The sequence below is a fragment of the Mirounga leonina genome, unplaced genomic scaffold (genome assembly GCF_011800145.1).
Source record: "Mirounga leonina isolate KUSES-001 unplaced genomic scaffold, KU_Mleo_1.0 Mir_174, whole genome shotgun sequence".
Taxonomy (NCBI): Eukaryota; Metazoa; Chordata; class Mammalia; order Carnivora; family Phocidae; genus Mirounga; species Mirounga leonina.
Genome location: NW_023270451.1, coordinates 3,936,164 through 3,954,604, shown reverse-complemented (window position 1 = coordinate 3,954,604; position 18,441 = coordinate 3,936,164). Strand labels below are relative to the sequence as shown.

At 35.5% G+C, this 18,441-nt stretch overlaps 1 protein-coding gene across 4 annotated transcripts in view; it reads left to right on the top strand.

The window, feature by feature from the left end:
- The window catches only part of KMT2E (lysine methyltransferase 2E (inactive)), a 91,964-nt gene that overhangs the window by 7,394 nt on the left and 66,129 nt on the right, over positions 1 to 18,441 (top strand). For 2 of the 4 annotated variants that reach the window (XM_035020389.1, XM_035020392.1), the window contains exons 2-3: positions 14,601 to 14,673; positions 17,825 to 18,009. In XM_035020389.1, the coding sequence (XP_034876280.1) occupies positions 17,939 to 18,009 (71 nt within the window). In that variant the 5' untranslated portion in view covers positions 14,601 to 14,673; positions 17,825 to 17,938. Of the gene's footprint in view, positions 1 to 14,600; positions 14,674 to 16,507; positions 18,010 to 18,441 lie in introns of those variants that run through there. The other 2 variants (XM_035020390.1, XM_035020391.1) reach the window with 2 other exon arrangements.

Below are 18,441 nucleotides of genomic sequence, written 5' to 3'. Positions count from 1 at the left end.
TCTCCATCTTGATCCCTTTAATTAGCTGTGACTGGTTAAGGAGATGGTGGTAAAGTGTGTATTTATGGTGTGGGGGAGTTTGCTTGGATGGAGAGCAAGAGAAGGACACTTAATTCATTGTAAAACAATTGCCTTTTTTCAGGGATGTTCAAATGTACTTGGGAGGGCTTCTGAAACTAAATAGTATCAAACGGATGATTCCTATATGCATGTATGTTGAGGAATACTGCCAAAAAACCAAGGTTTTTTTGTTTTAATTTTTTAATTTTAAAATAATTTCAGGCTTACAGAAGTTACATGAACAGTACAAAACTTCCCTTAAACCCTTTACTCAGATCCCCTGATTTTTAACATTTTATCACATTTGCCATATTCTCTGTACATGTAAAAAGAAATTCTTAACTATTTGAGAGTAGATTGCATATATGATGCTCTCTTATGTATGCATTTCTTTTTTTTTCTTTTTTTTTCTTTTTAAAGATTTTATTTATTTGAGACAGAGAGAATGAGAGACAGAGAGCATGAGGAGGAGGAGGGTCAGAGGGAGAAGCAGACTCCCTGCCGAGCAGGGAGCCCGATGCGGGACTCGATCCTGGGACTCCAGGATCATGACCTGAGCCAAAGGCAGTCGCTCAACCAACTGAGCCACCCAGGCGCCCTTAAGTATGCATTTCTTAAGATCAAGCGTCTTTCCTTAAGTAACCAGAATGGTTAAATTTAGAAATTTAACATTGATGTAATACCTTTCATTTAGACTGTTGTCCATATTCCATTTTCATCGGTTGTCCCAATTATGCCCTTTATTAGTACTTTTTTTCTGGTTCAATTGCCAATTCAGGATCACAGATTGCGTTTAGTTCTCAGGTCTCTTTGTCTTTCATGACCTTGGCAGGCTAGTTATTAAACAGTGTTCCTCAATTGGGTTTATTTAAGGTTTCTTCATGATTAGATTCAGATTTTGCATTTTTTCTGGAATACTATATAAGCAGTATGTGGGTTTTTTGTTTTGTTTTGTTTTAATCATCTGGATGCTTAATGTTTGTTTGCCCCTTACCAGTAGTTCGTTTTGATTGCTTGGTTAAGGTGTGGAGTAGTTTCTCCATCGTATAGTTACTGTTTCTCTTTTTGCCATTAAGTAATTTGTGGGAAGGTATTTTGAGGTTGTGTAAATATTCTGTTTCCTGTCAGACTTTCCTAAATTTAGTGTCTATTGGTGATTCTTGCCTGAATAAGTTTTTACCACGTGGCTGCAGATACACCAAAGTTTTTAGCAGTGATGTATGTCTGGGTAATTAGAATTGTGTGAGTTTTCTTTTCTCCTCTGGTCTTTCTGTGAGACAGATGGATCGCTTTTGTAATCACAACAGATTAAAAAAAATTGAAGGAAAGTGTAGATAATTTGGATGGTGTCAGATAGTGTCGGTTTTCTATACAAATGGGATTTAAAATAGCTTACTGAATGCTGGTCTCATTTGAAATTCAGAATATAGAAAATAAGTACATAGGTTGTTAAATTTTTTTTTTAAATTATGGTGTTCCAGTTCCTCATTTAGTTTTTAGAATTACTGCTAAGTGAGCCTTGAGTTACAGTTGTTTCGGTTTATGATTTGCTACTAATGCTAGCTAGCATTTTGATTTCTAAGACAAGGCTGAAAATATGTATTTTAATTATGGTGTTATTCCCCTTCTCCATTAAAAAAAATCCTTGAAGTAATTCTTTTGAAGAAAAATATTTTTTCTGAAATTATTGAGATACATTTTTTTTAAACATATGCAAGTTTGCTCTTTTAAAAAGGGTTGGTGAGATGGTACATTTAATACAGCAGAGCATCAAACATCTATAACTCTTAGAACAAAGTGATGTATGATTTTTGGAACAAATACAATACTGTGAAAAAGTTCAGGAGGACAAGAAAAGGATAAGAAATGGAAAATACTTATTCAGACTTTAATTACATTATAATGATACTTTTATCAATTTGGCATATTTTTTCTTAGTGATGGCAAAATATTGGTAGTGAAATTGGGTGATAATTTGAAAATTTTACTGATTAAGCCCTGGGTAACATGTTGAATGAAAATTACTAATTTCTTTGGAAATTTTCATAGAAAATTGGGAGAAGAAAATTTTGAGACTTGTGAATACTTGTAGAGTGGAGATTATATTCTCCAAAACTTTAAATTTCCATCTGAGAAAGTTAAGATCATATTTCAAAATAGTATTAATAAGATGATACAGTTGAATCAGCATTTTATAGCTGCTTAATTGATTTAAAACTCATTTGAATCAACTGTATCTGTGTCTTAAGAGAATGAAAGTTCAGTTTGTAGCACTACTAAACCATATTCCATTGTCTTAAAGTACAGGGTGAGAGGTGCAAAAACAAATTCCATCATGAACTGAGGATTTTCTTTTAGGCCACAACCCCCATCCTGGTTATGTAAAGCAGCATCCTATTGACTGAAGTTAAGAAACTAAAGTTAGAATTGACTTGTGAGATCTTCTATTTAAATATTTTTCATTGTGGTCCCAGGGACCACGTGTATTATTTATGTGGTGCTTACTAAAACATTCTTGAGCCCCGTTCCAGACCTACTTAATCACATCTAGTGGAGTCTTGAATTTGCATTTTAGTTACTAGTCTCAGCTGGTTTTTACACTGTTCTAGCTCTTCCGTTTTATTTTACAAGTAGAACAGAAAGCAGGGAGGTTAAATAATTTTCTTTAGGTCATATAGTTAGTGGTTGATCAAGGATTAAAATTTAGGTCACAATTCTTGATACTTAAACTTTTCCAAGAAACCATGCTGAACTGCCCTCTTGAGAAGCCAGGCCACTATTTTTAGATTCTCTGAATGAAGGAATACTAGTCTTTGTGCAGTGTCATGTGACAGAGTCTCTCTGTTTTGTGTTTCTGTACATCCCAATTCAAGATGATCTGTTGGTTTCCAGAACCCACATGTTATTTGGATAAGAGTCTTGGATTGGAATTCTAGCAGTACAAATTGTGATCAAGTTGTGGTGAGCCTTGAATGCCATGATGGAAGATTATGGACTTTATGGCAGAGCTGCTGAAAAATTTGCTTTGGGGAGTGACATACTGGGACATGATTATCCCCTCCAATTCTTAAGATGATGAAAGTGATATATGCTTATCAAGAGAGCTCAAACAATACTTCTTTAGAGGCAGTATTGCACAGGACTTAAAAGTAGAAACTAGAACTATAATCAAACCAGGTTGTATTGCCTTGTGATTTTGGGCATGTTACTTATCTTTTAGTGCCTTAGTTTCTTGATCTGCAAAATTGAGATAATAATAGAGCCTATCTTACAGAGTCATTTTGAGAATTCGGTGAGTTAATATGTGTACAATTCTTAGTAAGTTCTCCAGATGTGTGTGTTGTAGCTGTTCCTGGAAAAAGAGTGAGTTTCTGACTCTATCCCTATTGTCTCTCATGTGCTGTGGTGAGCACTGTTTATAGTGTGTGTGTGTATACATTTTTTTTAATATAGTATTTTTCCCAAAGCCTTTTATCTAGATATTGTAGAAGATTCCTTAACCTTCACTTAAAAAATATTAATGCCCAGGATGCCTGGGTGGCACAGTGGGTTAGGTGTCCGCTCTTGGTTTCGGCTCAGGTTGTGATCTCAGGGTCCTGGGATCAAGCCCCACGTTGGGCTCCGCTCAGTGTGGAGTCTGCTTGAGATTGTCTCCCTCTCCCTCTGCCCCTCTCAACTGGTGCTCTCTCTCTCTAAAATAAATAAATCTTAAAAAAATATCAATGCCAGTTGTAAGTTGAATGATGTAAACTGCTCTGTGCTGCTTTCTCTAGTTGAGTTGAATGTTTGTAAAGAGTCCTGTTTGTTCCCAAATCCACTAATCCCATTGCACTTGTGTTTATATTATTAGATATAACATAAACCAATGATAAATGAGTGTAAAGAGAGAATTGTTTAAATGAAAACTAAGTTAACTACTTTGGAAAACTTGTTAAAAACACATTAATTGCTAAAGAAAGTTGTTAAATTAGTTATGGGCAAGGTAACTAAAAGAAAAGGGGGAAAATAATACAAATCCAAATCTAGAATGAAGTCTACATTCACATTGCTCACAGGTGTCTAAGTAATTTCTTATCTTGAAGTAATCTAAAACCAAAAACTAGGGGCGCCTGGGTGGCTCAGTTGGTTAAGCAACTGCCTTCTGCTCAGGTCATGATCCTGGAGTCCTGGGATCGAGTCCCACATCGGGCTCCCTGCTCAGCGAGGAGCCTGCTTCTCCCTCTGACCCTCCCCACTCTCATGTACTCTCTCTCATTCTCGCTCTCTCAAATAAATAAATTAAATCTTTAAAAAAAAAATAAAACCAAAAACTATAGATAATGCATCATAGATTGGGTTGATACAAGAATGAGAACCCAAAATTCCAAGTAAGGGAGCCATGTTCAAAGAGAACATTTTAGCTTGACACTAAAATATTGGTGAATGATATTTTAAATGAAAAATAACTATTTTTAAGATATATATAATTTTTAAATGAATCTCCATGTTAACTGACTTTGATGAACTCACGGATTTTGAGTTCCTGTTGTTTAAATGTATAAATCCAGATTTTTTTTTTTTTTTTTAAATACCTTGGAAATCTTAAAATGCTTTTTCATGCCGACATCTTGATTTCAGACTTTGGTCTCTAGAATTGTTTGTGGTCATGTGTTGCAGCATCCTTAGGAAACTAATACACCCCTCAACTTCACTTACCCTCAGTGAAGCCCATTGCTAGACAACACATATGCACCACAAACACATACACACAAAAAGAATTAAAATGCTGTTTCAGAATCTGATTGTGATTTGTCCACTGGGATTTATAGGATTCTGTCTAGATGAAATGACAGATTTCAGATGTCTGTGGAATTGAATAGATGCGCTGATGTATCAAGATCCAGTAACCTTTATTATCTTGTGAGATTTAAATTCTACTTTTCTTTAGGACTCTTCTAACTATTAATATTGTAAACTAGATTCATTTGGTGGCAAATAGTTGAACGCCCTCTAATTGAAGGCAGTATAGTAGCTACTAATTTTGGCTTGCTGATCTTGCACATATTTCTTAAGGGAAGTAACTGATGATTGTGTTGGCTAATAACCCTGGGATCAGTTTGTGTGGTTGCAGATTTTAGCCTGTAATTGTTTGATATATTGTAACATGGTTGCTGTATGTTAGCAAAACCTATTAATTATACACTAATGTAATAACTTTTTGATTTTTAAATTTTAAGTAAAAACTGGCAGATCTTATGGTCTTGGTATTGTGCCAGAAGACAAAAATTCTTTTATTGTGTAATTACGTTGAGAATATCTTATTTAAATTTAATCCAGAATGATAGTGGAGATTTAAAGGTAGCCTCTCTCTGCTGGTATAGCCTAGACTCTCACTTACAGGGAGTTTAAATTTTACGCCTCTTATATCCTGAAGTAAATGGTTCATTAAGGATTTGGAGAAAAGTACTTGTAGTTAAGTCCCCAACTTCGCACAGCACTTTTTTTATGTATAAATGACTGTTATAAGGGTGGCCAATCAGCTCAGTACATGTTGATTATTTTTTATCTGTGTATATACATAATGTTTTCTATTTGTAAAGATAGGTCTTTAAAATTAAGTTGGAAAGTGAAAGTGGATGTAGCCTGTCTCATATCAAATACACTGGTCAATAATAGCACTTGTATCTACCAACTTCATTCTTGACATTTTATTTTTCCTTTTATTGTACAGTTTCTCTGTGATTATATGCCTTTTCAAGACTGGCTACTCTAAAAGCTTGAACAAGACATATTATAATAAGTTTATTAATAAAGTTTGCATATCTGAGTAATTTTCTTAATGGAGGCTTAGATCTACTAATTCCATAATTCATTCTTGAGAGTGAGATGCATAGACATTTTTTCCCTAAGCTTCAGCTCTCTAGTTCTTATGCACTGCTCCTTTCATTTCCGGGTTTTTTATTTTGTTTTTCTATTTATATTAATGTATGCAGAGGAAGAAGTTGATTGTTGAATACTCTAAGTCTTGGGATTAAAAGGACTGGGGAGGGTGCCTGGGTGGCTCAGATGGTTAAACGTCTGCCTTCGGCTCAGGTCATGATCCCAGGGTCCTGGGATCGGGTCCCACATCGGGCTCCCTGCTCCTTGGGAGCCTGCTTCTCCCTCTGCCTCTCTCTCTCTCTCTGTCTCTCATGAATAAATAAATAAAATCTTAAAAAAAAAAAAAAAAAGGACTGGGGAAAATGCTGTAGAAATAAATGGTTTAAACTTGGAAAGTATTTTTTCTTATTCATTTTGCTAGTCTCTTGCTGATTTTGTAGTTTGTTAATACTTAGAAATTACTCTTTTTTAGACTTAAGATTTCTATAGTAAATATTTTAAACGTGGCATTTTAAGATCTTTATAGATATTTACAATAATAGAGCCTCTGTTTTTCACTAAGTGGCTTCAGTGGTCAACAGTTTTGTGACTGGGATTGATTAAATTATTATTGGATTGAATAATGGGAACTTCATGCTTTTAATTCTAAGAGGGAAGGCCCTAACATTCATACCAACTCTACAGGGTAGATATTTTATCCATTTTTCATGAGAGGCCTAGAGAGACTCAGGGTCACATAGTGAAAAGAGTGACTGATCAAGGGGTGCCTGGGTGGTTCAGTCAGTTAAGCATCTGACTCTTGATTTCGGCTCATATCATGATCTCAGGGTCATGAGATCGAGCCCCTCATCAGGCTGTGCGCTGGTGTGGAGCCTGCTTAAGATTCCTCCCCCCTACCCCCCACATGCTCACTCGTTCTCTCTCTCTCTCAAAAAAAAGTGGCTGATCAAGAATTTGAATTCAGATCATTTGAAAAAATCCTAGCTCTCTATTGATCCTTATAAATGACTAATTTTTGGCTAAGTTATGAGAATACACAAATCATTATCAAAGGCAATTACTTAAAACTACTCTAAGATACCTTTGATTATATTATATTGCCCTAGTTCATTAAAAGGGCCTTAAAGACAACTTAATTTTCATTGCTCATTCCCAAGCACATAGACATGTTAACATAAATATGTTAAATGGATAAATTTGAGTTTATTTTATTACATTTTAAATTAATAGAATAGTTGCCCTATAATCTGGGGAGAAGTGCTTAAAAACACGCAAGATTTCTTCCATTGTTTGGAGACCACATATTCAGAACTCGATGGTGACAAGCTGGAAGGGTTGTTGATTATTGGAAATTATTCAGACAATGAAGATGATGGTGGGAGCCATGGAAACTGAGGAAAAATGAATCTGGAACATTGGGGAAGCACAAAAGGCTAGGTGAGCAAATAGACTAGAAAAAAGAAGGATTAAAAAGAACTGGAAGAATGGGGTACAAACAAGAAATGGAATGGAAAGTGTGTGGAAGAGATTCAGTTTGAATGTTTGATTTTTGCAGTAATGGCAGCTATTTGAATAGATACATACCCTGTAGATGGCTAGGATTAGGAAATCAAACAGGAATGAATGGTGAAATCCAAGATGGATGGAGACTAATAATGGGGAGGATTGAGCCTTGAGAGATTCCACATTTTAAAAGTAATAAGAGAAAGAAAAAATAATAAAAAAACAAAGTTCCAGAAGGAAATCAATAATGTTCTTTTGAGGCAGGTACTTTGTTTTGTTTTGAGATACGTTCCTGTTCATCTAAAAGGGGGAGGAAGGGATTAAAGGTGTTAGGGTGAGGAAAAATATGATTTAATCAAGAATAATTTAGGTGGTATCTTCACCACCATGTTTTAGGCTTTGATAGCTAAAATGTAAATATTTCAGTTCTTGGTATAGGGTAAAGTAGATGATCCAGTTTAGAGAGCTAAGCATCTAATAGCTATTTCAGAATAATGGGTCAAAATGTAATCTAGTGGTTTAAAAAAATATATTCTTTGGGAAATTAAAGGAAGAGATTAGGGTGGAACAGGTTTTATAGCTGGAATAGTTTTTTGAGGTAGCTTGATTAAATTTTTGTTTATAGATGAAGAAACAGCCCTCAGGAGGTTGATCTGCTAGAGACCTCAAAGCTAGTTTTGTGGCAGAAAAGTCTAAGGAAATTGAGAATGCTTCCAAGGAAGTGTAGTAAGTACTTACATGATCCTTGAAAGTTTAATAAGATTTTTGTTGGGTGGGATGGACAAATATAAAGGAATATTACTTTAGAAAATTTGAAGGGAATGAGCAAAGATAATGCCAACAATAGCAAAAAGACTGGTATAATCAGAATTTATGTATTGGAATATTAGTGTGGAACAGGGTAACCTGATAATGTCAAGATTAGGAACTTAACTGTAATTATTGTGAGCTATGCTTTTTTGAAGAGGGCAAAATTAGGATACTAGTGGGTTTCGAAGTATATCTGTTCAGTGTCTAAGCAATTGTTATAAAATAAAGGATCGGAGCAAATGCCTTTTTAAAAAATAAGACATCCAGGCCACATCCCAGACCTACTAAATCAGAATCTGTGGGAATGAGGCCTAGGAATCCCATCATTTTCAACTTCCGACCCCAGTTATATGAAAAGTAGCAGTTTGTGGATTTATGTTTGAGAACCACTGGTTTAAAGGTCAAGTTAGAATAGGAAAAGAGACCACTTAGAAAATTACTCTGGCAGCCCAGGTGTGAGATAATAAAATGTAGACAGTAGAATCTGGAAGATTTGTTTAAATCCTATTAATTAGATTTGATACATACTGTTTTTAGATAGGGAAATAAGAGAGCACTCAAGATCTTTAGTCTGAAAGAAATGATTCAAAATAGTGATTGAAGGAATACTTAGTTAATCTTGAGACTAGAATGAAGAATGAGAGAATAAAATTATTGCCAATTTTGTTTCCAGTCAAGAATTGTGCCCTTACCTGGTGGGATACTATTTAAAGGCTGAAAAAGCAAGAATGAACCAGCCTACCAGTCTGTATAGGTTGACTAAAAGATAAATGCAGGTTTTTTGTTGTTTTGTTTGATTTTTTATTACAGTAGACTCCAGCACTACTTTTGGAAGCTTTTTTTTCCCTGCTTTGGGCAGGTAGAGTTTACCAGTGAAATAAGTATTTTCTTTTAGCCAGTGATTTTTGAACTATTCTCCAGGAAGCCATAGGCTTTTCGTGGAACTTAACTGGTAGGTGGAAGGATGTATAGGCAGGAACATTCCCCTGCTCTCCTCTTTAACCACAGACAGCAAATATGAGGTGCAAATGCCTCCTGTACCTATTCACAGATATTACTGATCACTTGAGGCCTTGTCTCATTGTATCTGGTTGTGGCCTCCTTAACATAGTACTTCAAGTTGACATTAGCAGTCTTTGGGGAAAGCATAGGAGATTCAAGCTATTTTTCATCCTGGAATCAAAATTATGCTTAGATTTCACTGTAAAATTTCATTTGTAAAAAAAGTTTCAATACCCAAAGGTTTGAAGGCCATAATTTTAATGTCATTTTATGAAATTAAATTTTAAATTTTGAAATAATGTAGATTTACATGCATTTGTAAGAAATCCTACAGAGAGGGGAGCCTGGGTGGTTCAGTCAGTTAAGTGTCTGCCTTCGGCTCAGGTCATGATCCCAGAGTCCCAGATCAAGCCCTGCATCAGCTCCCTGCTCAGTGGGGAGTCTGCTTCTCCCTTTGTCCCCCCCCCACACCACTTGTGCTCATTCACTCTTTCCCTCTCTCTCTTACATAAATAAAATCTTTTTTAAAAAATAGAAACTGTTTTTCCTTTACCCAGTTTCCCTCAATGGTAACATCTTGTAAAATTGTACAGTGTCACAACCAGAATATTGACATTGATACAGTCTATCCACTTTGTTCAGATTTCCCCAATTTTATGTGTGTGTGCATGGGCGTGTGTGTCTGTGTTTAGGTCTGTGCATTTTTATCACATATGTAGGTTCCTGTATCCACTACCACAGTTAAGATATAGAACAGTTCCATCTCTACAAGAATCCCTGGTGTTACCCTCTTAAAACCACACTGATCTGTTCTCTGTTTCTGTAATTTGTCATTCAAGACTTACATAAATGGAATTATAGGGTATGTGATCTTTTTGGGATTGGCTTTTTTATTTCACTCAACATAATTTCTTTGATATTCATCCAAGTTGTTGCATGTATCAGTAGTTCCTTTATATTGCTGAGTAGTGTTCCATTTAATGTCATTTTCCCATTTGATAGGTATCACATAGGACATGCAGCCTCAGACATTTCCTTTTAAATCTGCAGAACATGTTTCTCATTTTCTTTTGTTAACTTCCCTGATTCTGTTTTCTCCTAATATCTCAATCACCAACTCCATGAGGACTACTGGGAGCACAGTTTAAAAATTACTAATGTAGATAGCTTTTTTTTTTTTTTTTAACAGAAGGAAGTTGTATCCATGAAGTATGTGGTATTATGCATTACAGGTATGATGCTTCACATATGTGATGCTTTACATTGAGGTATATGGTATTACTGCTTTTGTACGTAAAAGTAAGCTTTTAAGGAATTTGGGAAGATGTGATTATTCTTAAGTTTGAAGATTTTTTTTCTTCTGTGCTTGTACTGTGAGCAGTAAATTCTTTTTTTTTTTTTTAAGATTTTTTATTTATTTATCTGAGAGAGAGAATGGGAGACAGAGAGCATGAGAGGGGGGAGGGTCAGAGGGAGAAGCAGGCTCCTCGCTGAGCAGGGAGTCCGATGCGGGACTCGATCCCGGGACTCCAGGATCATGACCTGAGCCGAAGGCAGTCGCTTAACCGACTGAGCCACCCAGGCGCCCCATGTGAGCAGTAAATTCTAAGGAATGTATTTGTGGGCCATATGGCAAGTAGAAAGTGGCAGTAGATAACTGTTTTAGCAGGAAATAGCTTTTGTTCGTTATATTCTCAGGTATGAGTAAAGCCTAAACTCATTCTTTTTTTTTTTTTTTAAGATTTTATTTATTTATTTGAGAGAGAGAGAATGAGAGAGAGCACATGAGAGAGGGGAGGGTCAGAGGGAGAAGCAGACTCCCTGCTGAGCAGGGAGCCCGATGCGGGACTCGATCCAGGGACTCCAGGATCATGACCTGAGCCGAAGGCAGTCGCTTAACCAACTGAGCCACCCAGGCGCCCAAGCCTAAACTCATTCTAAGAGCAGTTTTGTGTGTATAGGAAACAAATTGTATGTTTATACTCAGGGACTCCAGTCTAACCTATCAACTCTATCAACTCTCTCTGAATTGCTATTTTATTTTATTTTAAGATTTTATTTATGTATTTGAAAGAGAGCATGAGCAGGGAGAGGGAGAAGTAGACTCCCTGCTGAGCAAGGAGCCTGATGCGGGGCTCAATCCAAGGACCCTGGGCTCATGACCTGAGCCAAAGGCAGACACTTAACTGACTGACCACCCAGGTGCCCCTGAATTGCTACTTTAAAAGGCCACATTTTACAACTCTGGCTTAGTGATCTCCAGCACTTTGGGAGATGACAAATACTACTCAAAAATAGTAGCGTGGTGCATTAAAAAAACTGATAGTATGGAAATTATTTTAACTTGTAGGTGTTTTGGGGTGGGGACGGAGGAGGGTACCCATACTTCAGCTGGTTGCAGAACTGGTATTTAGAAGTTTTCCAAAAACCCTAGAAGAAAGAATGGTCCCCCATTATATAATGCCAGACAGATAGTTCACTATATTGTATTCATACATGTATTTTTAAAAATTAATGTACTTCATCTTTTAGAGCAAGTTTAGGTTCACTTCAAAACTGAGAGGAAAGTATAGATTTCCCACATGCCTCCTCCCGACCCCAAGTACAACCTTCCTCATCGTCAGTGTTCTTCATTATTATGGTATATTTGTTACATTCGATGAACCAGCATTGAAACATCATTATCAACCGAAGTGTGTAATTTACATTATGGCTCACTCTTTGTCCTCATGTATTTTTTTTTTTAAAGGTTGTTCTTCTTAGGACTTTAATACCTTTTTTTAAAGTTTATTTTGTTAGTAATCTCTTACACCCAACGTGGGGCTCAAACCCACGATCCTGAGATCAAGGATCACATGCTCTTCTTACTGAGCCAGCCAGGCACCCTGGTCAGAAATTCTTAGTAGTTTACTTGACTTTTACAAATATAATAGTTGAGAATTGTTCTCTAGTACTCATTCTTAAGGACTTTTACTAAATATTTAATTCCCAGAAATTTTATCTGATCCACTGAGTGCCACACACCATAACTGAGTGCCACACACCGTCTTTGAAACAATTCAGAAATGTGTTCTATGATTATTCCTATTTACAGATGAGGAGCTAAGGCTTCAAGAGAGTAAGTAACTATTATTAGTAAGTGGCAGAATGTGAAAGCTGAAGCATTGCTACTTTGACATTGAGTTTAGTAGTGACGGAATTGTACTCAATATGATACAATGAAACATTGTGAGACTTTTACAGAACCAGAAAATACACTCTCTGAACATTGAATTTTATATATAGGTTTCCATTTTTCAAGTAGGCCCACCAACATTAACCCTGACACAAGAATACAGATTTTATTTGCTACAAAAGTATTATAATGTAGGTTGGTGAAATTGTTTCTAGGAACCAAGTGGGTGTGTGTTTTGTTTTTTTTTTAGATTTTATTTATTTGACAGAGAGAGACACAGTGAGAGAGGAAACACAAGCAGGGGGAGTGGGAGAGGGAGAAGCAGGCTTCCCGCTGAGCAGGGAGCCCGATGTGGGGCTCGATCCCAGGACCCCGGGATCATGACCTGAGCCGAAGGCAGACGCTTAACCAACTGAGCCACCCAGGCACCCCCAAGTGGGTGTTAAAGGGGATTCAAGTTAAAATTTAACTGGTTAGATAGGTGGTCTTTGCTTAACAAATAGTTTTGTATAAGAAATTGAATTATACTTGAACAAATTAGTAATCTCGGATTTGAAGCACGTGTTTGTTCCTGCAAATAGAGAATTTGAATATCCTTTGATGATGTCCTTTGCACCATCCCCGAAATATTTTAAATCTGAATTTTAGACTTTGAGCCCATGCGTCTCCACTTCTGTAGTGTTTTAATGCATTGTTGTGGAACGCATCATTAAATAGATCAGGTTTGGGGGAGGAGCAGGGTGGGTTTCATTACTGTTCTTTCAGTGTGCTAGAATAAATGCAGTCCAGATGTCCTGGAGTGCGACACTTATGTATTTATTTAATTTCTCCTCTTTCTGAGAGAAGCATTTGTCAATTTTTTCCTCTTAACTGTAAACACCAGTCATCTAGCAAATTTTAATTTCAGGCAAACTAATGTGTAGGTTCTGGAATCGGACTGCTAGCATTCCAATCTTGATTCTGCTACTTATTAGTATAGAACTTTAGACAAGTTTAATCTCTACCTTGCCTGTAAAATGGAGATAATAAATGTACCTACATCATAGGCTTGTGAGGCTGCATTACATCCTCACATAGGCATTATCATAGGCTTGTGAGCCTCATTATTTGTTATTGCTATTAGAACTTTCGGTGAGATTTGAGTATCAGGTAAGTGCTTGTAGAGCACTGTCTGATGGTAATATTAACCCAGTTGGAGAAATGGATTTTCTGTTGTCAAAGTTATTTTTTGTTGCTTTTTTGGAATCATACTGTTTCGATAATCGGGAGTAATCTGTTAATATACTTGTGATTATACGGCTTAAACTGTAAGATCATCAACCTAACCTACCTCCATTTATAGTTCAAGCCCAGAGTAGTGAAATGACTTGTCCAAAGTTTCATAGGTAATAACTTGGTAATAGATCTTGATCAACCAGTATTTTTTATTATTATTATGTATTAGTTAACTGCTACAGAGAAAAAAAATCTTAAATTCATAGTGAGGGCAGTTTAATTTTAATTTATAAGGAAATCTTATGTATGTGGTCCCTCACAATTTATTTCATTTTCAATAGTAATTTAGTCAAAAATTCACCAGCTTATTAGTGATACAATTCCAAAACATAAACACTGATTTAATTTTAGTATTTTTTGAGCTCTGCATAAAGTCCTTAGGAAGGACAGAAAGATAATAATACATGACTCTTCGAAGAGATTGTTAGATTGGGCACTTTTATTTAAAATTTTAGAAAAAAAATTTCCTCATATTTTCATCCTTCTGCTTTTTGGGTACAATATTCATCTTTTCAGTGGTATTTTTTTGTTTTCTGAACATGGTCTTAAAAAGCAGCCTCAGCCTTCTAGTTTGTCTGATTGTTTTATAATTGCTTTTCCTAGTTTTTTTATCTTGTTTTTCCTACTTTAGGGTTTTGTTTTGGTTTTGGTATTGTTGCCTTTGCTTGGCTAAATCTGTATTTAATATTGTATTTTCCCAGTTTCTCTTCAGTTTGATTTGGTATTTAGCTTTAATTGTTGCCTTTACTGTGTTTACATTCATTTGTATAAAGAAGTAAAGAATAAATTTATTTTTTTAAGAATTAGCTTCTTTGTGTGAGTCCCTTTGGTTTTAGGTGCCATATTAGACAGAAGTACCTATAATTCTATGCCATTTAAAAACAGCTCAATACTCCTGTGTTCACTTGGTTTCTAGGTCTATTCTGGATAGCAGGTTTTGTGAAGACATTTATTCTTTCTTGGACCTCAGATTTACCAGACATCTCATGGTATTTCCTTTTATATTATTTCTTTAATGGCTGCCATTTATTCTCAATGTATTTTGTATATATTTTACTTGACAGTTGGAAAACCAGTTTCTTGATTTGCATATAAGATGGGAAAGCTTTGTGGTAATTGTTTGGATTGTGTTGAATTGTTGAATTTCCTCTAGTTGTGCCTGTTTATAAGCTCACACCTTTTCTGCTTACTACATTGACTTTCCCTTTCTTCTTATTTTTAAAGACACGATTTGCCCCTAATGAATTTATGATTTTAAGTATCAACTACATTTTTATTTTTTTAATTTTTTTTTAAAGATTTTATTTATTTATTTGAGAGAGAATGAGAGAGAGAGCGAGTACATGAGAGGGGGGAGGGTCAGAGGGAGAAGCAGACTCCCTGCCAAGCAGGGAGCCCGAAGCGGGACTCGATCCTGGGACTCCAGGATCATGACCTGAGCCGAAGGCAGTCGCTTAACCAACTGAGCCACCCAGGCGCCCCTCCACTACATTTTTAAACAGTGTGAGTTTTCTGGCTCTAGAGTTTTTGGTATTAATGAATATAGTGAAATATTTGCCATTTTATGGTCTCAATAGATAGGACCTGTTGCCTTCTGATCTTTTGTCAATTAATTACTGAGATCTTCCCTGTTGAATCAAATTCAGTTTGTGGTTCTGTTTCAGATGCGATGATGTGTCTGTCCTGGGGATGAGTGTCTGTTTTTAGAGTGATGCAGTTGTGGAGAAGGTGTCATGTAGTTGCTGTTATAGCACTTAATTGTAGAGGTTGACAGCTCATTTGGCTAATGAGGCCAGGGCTGCAGTTTCATCTTAGGTGCGCTAATTCATTCACCTATCCCTTAGAGAGTGCCTGTTTCGCTCCAGGTACTGTGCAGGGTTTGAGAGACAGGCAGTAATCAGACACAAGCTATTGTCTGAAATAGGCTCATGGCAAGCTCTTCACTGCTATTTAAAAATAGTTCAAATGTAGTGTTTATTGAGGATTGTATATTTTATAAAAATGGAGCACACTATTGAATACATACTCAAGTAGATTCTTTTAGGTTGGAAATACTACTCAGTTACCTAAAAGAATACATAACAATTTGATTTCTGCTTTCTAGTTTTTGCCTCTGGTTAAAACAAAACAAAAAAAAATGGCACTACTAAATATTTAACAACATACACCTGAAATGTAAGACTTCTTATGAGTCTAATGTAAAGATAAGCTGAGCTGAGGAAAACTTCTACCAAGTAGATTCTACCAATAAGGATGAGATTTTTTTTTTTTAAGTTGTAATTGTTACTGTTGTTAGGTCCATGTCTTCAGCATTTTAAAGAAATACACAATAATGTACCATTTGAATAGAACAAACTTTCAGTTTTGTATTGTTTGCCTTTTGTTAATTAGAAATTTTATAGCTTTATGTGGGTTAATAAATATGGCTTTCATGAAGTAACTAATATGGTCAGGGGTGCAGAAAAAAGGTAGGGCAGCTTTTCCTTTTTCTCACTCTGCTTAATTATTTTTAGAGGATGACTTTAATTTGATGGAACAAACTGTAAAAACATGGCAAGTTGAAAACTGTTACTACTTTAGTTTCAAAAACTATTGGAAGATTCACTTTAAATGAAGTCTAGAGAGCTTTTCCATGAAAGAAGAGCAACTCTTCTTGTGTGACTGCTACATATTGATTGCTAAATATGTGCAGTGCTGTGTACAAAAATGCTTTACATTCATTATTTTATTTTCTTCACAGAAACCCTATGAGGATAAATTCCTATTTTATAAACAAGGAACCTGAGGCTTAGGTTAAATAACTTGACTAGCTCACACATCTGGTGAGCATTAGAGATAGGTCTAGTGCTTCCGTTTTTAACTTTTAGGTGCAAAAGCCTATTACCATATATTTTTATTAAAATATCTTATAATATAGTAGGTCTCCCCCAGTTACACATGGTTTAAAAATAGAGGCTAGTTTTCTTGGAGAATTCAAACCACTGTTACCACTTTATTTCCCTATTTTGGTATTTGCTCCGATAAGGTATGAGCTCACAATCTGCATTATCTGTGAAATAGGAATTAACCTGAATTAGGTATTCTCGAGGTTACTTGTAAAAATTAAAAATAAATACAAGAATTGCTATTTGAAGAAATCTTGCTCTTCAGTAGTTCAGATATAAGATGGCAAAAAACAATTTTGACTGTTGCTCTTTTCCTGTTTATAGGATTATCTCTCTGTTTTGTTCCTGAGTTGTACTATTTTATTACTGAAAAGATTTTGAGTAGGTATTTCACAAGGAGTACCATATGCAAGTGTTATACAGTGAATTAGATTAGAAGCATTGGTGTTGAAGCTGAATATATTTTGTTACTTGATAAATTTGTTTAAAAAATTGTTGAAGTGTATTAGTTTTCTTTACTAATTGCCTGTATCGGGGAATTAGTTCTAGGGAGTTGATACTAACTGAAGAAATCAAGAACTCCCTCAGTAGACCTGTGTTTATGTAGTATGGAAAATGACAACCACTTTATTTATTTAATTTTTTTGACAACCACTTTAAAGCAGTGGATTTTATTACAAATAAAATAGCTTTCCTTTTATACATATATAAGCAATAGAGTGGAATTGGTCAAATCCTGGTTTTATTTCTTGAACTGAACAGCCTTGGTTAAGTTATTTAATCTTTCTTGCTTTTGTGATCCTCAATGGTGAAAGATCCCTATCTCAGAGCTATAAGGATTAAATAGATCATCCATCTAAAAGCTTAATATGATGCTTAGTCCATAGTCCAAGTCTATATTTGTTAGTTTAGATCACTTTCTGAACCAGGAAGACTTATTTTAGATACTAGTACTGTAAGAAATTCCATTTTGTTTTTCAAAATGAGTAATATTTGTTGGTTCCTCACTAAGCAGTGCACCTTAGTTAATCTTTCTTTTGGTATTTTAAATTCATTCCCAAAGGGAGATTTTGATTCAGAAACTTCTTTCAATCACAGTCCCATAGCTTAATTCAAAAAGAACCTAAATGAAATAGAGAATCCCTCCCTGAGCAAATTCCAGTCTATATGGCTATTTTACTTACTGTTGTTATAGTATGACTGTGTTAGGAATGAAGATGATTTTTAACTTTTTGTTCCCTTTTCTTTTAAACAGGGTTTGTGGATGCACTTAGATGTTTGCAATGAGCACTGTGGCTGGCATGCCCCAGTGTTTTGGATACCAATGCATAGGACTCCATAGTAATCGAATTTACCAGAGGCGAACGTCATGAGCATAGTGATCCCTTTGGGGGTTGATACAGCGGAAACATCATACTTGGAAATGGCTGCAGGCTCAGAGTAAGTATTTAAATTAAAAGTATTTTGGATAGGAAAAGCAAAATATTAATTATACAATTATTTTAGCACAACCAAGCAGTGCTTGGTTTGCATTTATATTTTTTCTCATTTTAGATTCTTGTTGAAAACAAAATATCAGAAGGTTAAAGGCAAAAATTACCTTAAGTTACTTTTTAAAACAGCTCTTGAGCCAAAATGCTGTATCTTTTTCTAATTCTTTTTGTCTTTTCCATCTGCTTATTGTCAACCTCAAGAATCAAGATAATAGGGGCGCCTGGGTGGCTCAGTCATTTTGGCATCCAGCTCCTGATCTCAGCTCAGGTCTTGGTCTCAGGGTTGTGGGTTCAAGGTAATAGATTACTGTTTTTTTAAATTGTAAGATTTGTCATGTTTATATTGGAAAAGTAATTTGGTTTTAAATTTGAATATTTA